Source organism: Panulirus ornatus, chromosome 2 (assembly GCF_036320965.1).
Source record: "Panulirus ornatus isolate Po-2019 chromosome 2, ASM3632096v1, whole genome shotgun sequence".
NCBI classification, from domain to species: domain Eukaryota; kingdom Metazoa; phylum Arthropoda; class Malacostraca; order Decapoda; family Palinuridae; genus Panulirus; species Panulirus ornatus.
This window is the reverse complement of record NC_092225.1, coordinates 91,938,669-91,944,668: the sequence shown is the minus strand read 5'-3', so window position 1 is coordinate 91,944,668 and position 6,000 is coordinate 91,938,669. Positions and strand designations below refer to the sequence as shown.

The following is a 6,000-nucleotide window of genomic DNA, read 5'->3' as shown; positions in this document are numbered from 1 at the left end:
ATATAGTCAAACTTTCGCCTTCACAGAGGCATCATCATTAGGAATCTACAAAAAGAGAAAAACACTGCGTCACAAAACTTGGATAAACAAAAGTAAAACGCAAACAAAAAAATATAAAAACACTCGGGAAACGACTTCCTCTACTCCACATATAATCTAATTAACTCGTACGTTGACGGCACAACACTGCATTCATCCACATCCTTCAATTCTTCTCCCTCTTCTCTCACTCGATCGGCATCTCGTCCTGACACAGCTTCCTCAAGACACTCAGGCTTGGACAGGATATCTTAGTGGGGTACACAAAATCTTGTTAACTTTAATGCCTCCATGACCCAGTTTCTCCCCATCTTTCTATCGAAAACTCCTCACAACTCTCGTGTCTCCTTCGACGGTTCTGTAATTCCACCTCTTGACTCAATGAACATACTTGGTATTACTGTAACATCCACTCTCTCTTGGAAACCCCACATAACAGGAATAGCTAAGGGTTCCTCTAAGAAACTGGGTGTCCTGGTTAGATGTCGAAACTTCTTCTCTTCTGAACAGTTGGTCCGTTTATACAAGGGATTGATCCGTCCTTGTATGGAGCACTGGTCCTACATTTGGGTTGGTTCTAACTCTGCATCCATACCTGGCAGGGTTGAGTCGAAAGCGGTTCGATTTATAAACTGCCCCAGGCTAACTTCCAAACTTGACATCATCCTTGCCCTACGCCGCAATATTGGTTCAACTTTCCCTCAGCTCCCGAGAGCTGGCTGCTTATGTGCCCCCCACCACTAGCTAGACCATGCAGTACTCGGCAAGCTGCCGCTGTCACATGGGTATTGTAAGGCCATCGGCAACTCAAGGGTGGGCCGTTTTGATACCTGCTTTTTTCTTACACGTCGAGGCTTTGAAATTCTCTACCCTCTCATGTCCTTCCCAGCAACCATGACCTGGCACGTTTCAAAAGTCAAGTCTTTCACATCCTCCTAAATTCGTAAATACTTCCCCATGTCTTTTCTTTTTCCGTTTCATAATCCTCTGCATATTTCAATTAAAGCCCGGCCTTGATGTGGACTTTTGTCCATGACTGGAGCCTCCAACACTAAAAGAAAAAAAAAATCATACAAACACATTCCTTTACAAAAAAACAAAAAAAAACAAACTCAAATCTTAATCGGGTTCATTCCAGATATCCATGTTGGTGGACCTTTGTCTGTACATATTAAGAGCAATGGTGAAGGCCAGGTATCATCCCTGCTGCTCCTGCTGACTACGGGAGGTCTCAAGGTCAACAATAGCACACCAGACATTTCTTGCCAGCAGCCAAAGAAGAGTATCAGGTAAGGCACCACAAAGTACTGGAGGGTAAGGTACCACAAAGTACTGGAGGGTAAGGTACCACAAAGTACTGGAGAGTAAGGTACCACAAAGTACTGGAGAGTAAGGTACCACAAAGTACTGGAAGGTAAGGTACCACAAAGTACTGGAGGGTAAGGTACCACAAAGTACTGGAGGGTAAGGTACCACAAAGTACTGGAAGGTAAGGTACCACAAAGTACTGGAGGGTAAGGTACCACAAAGTACTGGAGGGTAAGGTACCACAAAGTACTGGAAGGTAAGGTACCACAAAGTACTGGAGAGTAAGGTACCACAAAGTACTGGAGAGTAAGGTACCACAAAGTACTGGAAGGTAAGGTACCACAAAGTACTTGAGGGTAAGGTACCACAAAGTACTGGAGGGTAAGGTACCACAAAGTACTGGAGGGTAAGGTACCACAAAGTACTGGAAGGTAAGGTACCACAAAGTACTGGAAGGTAAGGTACCACAAAGTACTGGAGAGTAAGGTACCACAAAGTACTGGAAGGTAAGGTACCACAAAGTACTGGAAGGTAAGGTACCACAAAGTACTGGAGAGTAAGGTACCACAAAGTACTGGAAGGTAAGGTACCACAAAGTACTGGAGGGTAAGGTACCACAAAGTACTGGAGGGTAAGGTACCACAAAGTACTGGAGGGTAAGGTACCACAAAGTACTGGAGAGTAAGGTACCACAAAGTACTGGAAGGTAAGGTACCACAAAGTACTGGAGGGTAAGGTACCACAAAGTACTGGAGGGTAAGGTACCACAAAGTACTGGAGGGTAAGGTACCACAAAGTACTGGAAGGTAAGGTACCACAAAGTACTGGAAGGTAAGGTACCACAAAGTACTGGAAGGTAAGGTACCACAAAGTACTGGAGGAGTAAGGTACCACAAAGTACTGGAAGGTAAGGTACCACAAAGTACTGGAAGGTAAGGTACCACAAAGTACTGGAGAGTAAGGTACCACAAAGTACTGGAAGGTAAGGTACCACAAAGTACTGGAAGGTAAGGTACCACAAAGTACTGGAGGGTAAGGTACCACAAAGTACTGGAAGGTAAGGTACCACAAAGTACTGGAGAGTAAGGTACCACAAAGTACTGGAAGGTAAGGTACCACAAAGTACTGGAGGGTAAGGTACCACAAAGTACTGGAGGAGTAAGGTACCACAAAGTACTGGAGAGTAAGGTACCACAAAGTACTGGAGAGTAAGGTACCACAAAGTACTGGAAGGTAAGTTGCCTCAGAGATAATTAAGTTGCTACACGTCAACTATTACGTTTTAGATCACCATGTTAAGACAATCTCGGATCCTGGGTGGCCTAATGGGTACGGAAATCAAAGAGTTTTGAGACGTCGTGGTAAATAAAGGAGTTTGATGAGGTAGCACTGAAACGATCAAACACCCCCCTCTCATCATCGGGGCAACGAACGAAGCCTGTGCTGAACCTCGGACGTCAAGTGAGAGCAGCATCGAAGAAGTACATTCATGTGTTTCTACACATTCTAATCATTACCAGAACCACGCAACCAATTAGTTAGGAGACTGGGGGGTGTTGCCTCTGGCCCACTTGCAGGGGCGCGGTGCGTGGTGGTGTTATTCCAGCGATATGAAGCCGGGGGGGGGGGGGGGTGTCTTCATGCCCTTAGGAAAGAGGGGGGGCTTTCTTCCCCCTAGCGAAGAATGTATGAGGGTGGGCAGGGAGGTGGTGGGTGAAGGGGCCTCTCATGAACTCTCGTGAGCGCGGTGGTTGGTGGAGGGTAAGCAGAACCTGAGATTAGGCTGAGGAGGAGGAGGAGGAGGAGGATGGTATGCCGTGTGACCAGCTAGAGTCTTGCCAGACGGACTCCAAGGGAGTTACCTTGTCGCATTCAAGCATCGGTTATTGGGTAGAGGAGGGAGGAAGGACAGAAGGCAGAAGTAAAGATGGGTGCGGGAAGAGGCATTGATAAAGTAGTGGTGGTAGTAGTAGTAGTAGCAGTAATGGCTGTAGTAGTAGTAGTAGTAGTAGTAGTAGTAGTAGTAGTGTTGGTAGTAGTAGTAGTAGTAGTAGTAGTAGTAGTAGTAGTAGTAGTAGCAGCAGCAGCAGCAGCAGCAGTAGTAGTAGTAGTGTTGTTGTGGTCATAGTAGTAGTAGTAGTAGTTGTAGTAGTAGTGGTGGTAGTAGTAGTAGTAGTAGTCTAAAAACAGTTGTTATGTCCTAAACTGTCTATCCACAGGAACTGTGCGGAGGTGCAGCAGGAGGGACACAATGCAAGTGGCTTGTACGTCATCAAGCCCTATGACTGCTGCCCTGAGCGCCTCGTTCAGGTGTACTGTGACATGGACACAGACGGGGGCGGGTGGACGCTCATCCAACGTCGAGACAAGTTCGACGTCCAGGAGAATTTCTACCGCCCTTGGCTCGATTATGTCAACGGATTCGGCAACCTGCAACGGGAATTTTGGCTGGGACTTGACAACATCCACGCTCTTACTGACCAGACCCACAACTTCGAGGCCCGGTTCGATCTTGGCGACTTCGAAGGCGGCACCCGCTGGGCTAAGTACGACAGCATCTACGTCGGAGACGCCAATTCTTCCTACACACTGACACTTGGTACATATACCGGTGACGCTGGCAACGCCATGGACCATCACACTGGCAGGAAGTTCTCCACCCTGGACAAGGATAATGATGATTACGATACCAACTGTGCCACCATGTAAGTCCTGGCATGAGCTAACAGGCTCGTGTTGTTGTTGTCGTTGTTTTTTATTCCTCTCGAACGTGATTCAGTGATTTGCCGAGATGACGAGTTCATATTTCCATCATAATGTATGTATGAGTGTTCCCATTCCTATAATGAAGTCCCACTGCTGTAATGACCCAGTGAAGGTACAACCATAACATATATCTGCAATGTCCAAACTTTTGCGGGCACGAAGTTGTCGTGTGGCAGTGTAAACGAGATGACAAAGTTGTATCCGGGAGACTGAGGGTAAAACGAAAACGGAGCGTTGAGTGGGCATTCGTCAATCCCTCGTGAGATATATACAAAGATAAATCCCATTCTTTCATTGGATACAAGATTCGTGTAGTAGTGGAACTTGTCGCTGCCGTAAAACAAGTGTTTGATCAACTTGGGATATTTTCGCGAACGTTTGCAGTTTCGGTAATTTTTGCCACCAGATGGCTTCAGTAACGTTTCTGCCACCAGATGGCTGCAGTAACGTTTGGCGTGTACGAAGGCCTGCAAGAAGATCCTGCCGACTTCCGTCATGAAAACAGATCGTGTAGGTCTGGCGTGTGTACGTAGCCTGGCATGGGTTCCTCTTAATGAGAGCCCGTTCACAGGTGTGCCATTACTGGCACAGGTCGTGTGTGTGTGTGTGTGTGTGTGTGTGTGTGTGTGTGTGTGTGTGTGTGTGTGTGTGTGTGTGTGTGTGTGTGTGTATGCAAGGGATGCCATTACTGGCGGAAGCCGGCCTGTGTTGTGTAGTGGACATTTTGTGTATTGTCTAAAACGTAATGAAATGCTTCACTCCAAATGAATGCAGTGCCGAGTTCTCTCGATGGCTTGCTGACCCGAGGGAAAATCACATAGCCAGCTTACCTAGAATTGGCAGCAGCCCTTCACCCTCTGAGTACGGTTTTTGAAATGAAATTGTGAGATATTCAGTACAGTGAATGAATGAAAGATCGGGCGTTATATGTTTAAGGAAAAAAAAATTCATCCTTTATTACAACTATGAATGAAAGATCGGGCGGTTTATGTTTAAGAAAAAAACAAATTCACCATTTCTTACAACTAATTTAGATCCTTGCTTGATTCATTTTAATTCACATCCTCTCAAAATTACGGGCGTATTGGACCTAAACGTATGTAACCATCTATCATTCATGGACACAATACATAAGAATAATTAACTGCCACGTTAAGAAATCTAAATGAAAAATTTTCTTATATCTGAATATATTCTTTTCCCCCCCACTTCAGTTTCAAGGGGGCTTGGTGGTATGGCCTGTGCCACAACTCCAACTTGAACGGTGAGTACCTGGAAGGCGACACGGGAAAGGGGGGTCATGGGATCATTTGGCAAAACTGGCGAGGCGACGGTTACTCCCTCAAGAAAACGGAGATCAAGATCCGACCCAAGAGAAGAGCAGCAGCGGCGGCCGGCCGCTGAACACACACCCACCACCTCACCCACCACCCACCACCACCACCAGTAGAAGAAGAAACTACCCACACACCAAGACAGCAGCAGCGGCGGCCGGCCGCTGAACACACACCAACCACCTCACCCTCCACCCACCACCACCACCAGTAGAAGAAGAAACTACCCACACACCAAGACAGCAGCAGCGGCGGCCGCTGAACACACACCCACCACCTCACCCTCCACCCACCACCACCAGAAGAAGAAGAAACTACCCACACACACCAAGACAACAGCAGCGGCGGCCGCTGAACACACACCCACCACCTCACCCACCACCCACCACCACCAGAAGAAGAAGAAACTACCCACACACCAAGACAGCAGCAGCGGCGGCCGGCCGCTGAACACACACACACACAACCTCACCCTCCACCACCACCACCAGAAGAAGAAGAAACTACCCACACACTAAGACGGATGCAAGCCAGAAGTCTGCAATTGCAAGAC

At 47.2% G+C, this 6,000-nt stretch overlaps 2 protein-coding genes across 2 annotated transcripts in view; one reads left to right on the top strand and one right to left on the bottom strand.

The window, feature by feature from the left end:
* LOC139758332 (techylectin-5A-like) overlaps window positions 1-5,556 on the top strand; it is a 10,594-nt gene extending 5,038 nt beyond the window's left edge. Inside the window, exons 3-5 of the mRNA XM_071679614.1 lie at window positions 1,178-1,328; window positions 3,567-4,052; window positions 5,328-5,556. Coding sequence (XP_071535715.1) covers window positions 1,178-1,328; window positions 3,567-4,052; window positions 5,328-5,517 — 827 coding nt within the window. The 3' untranslated portion in view covers window positions 5,518-5,556. The remainder of the gene's footprint in view (window positions 1-1,177; window positions 1,329-3,566; window positions 4,053-5,327) is intronic.
* The window catches only part of LOC139758338 (uncharacterized), a 266,694-nt gene that overhangs the window by 144,971 nt on the left and 115,723 nt on the right, over window positions 1-6,000 (bottom strand). The window lies entirely within an intron of this gene.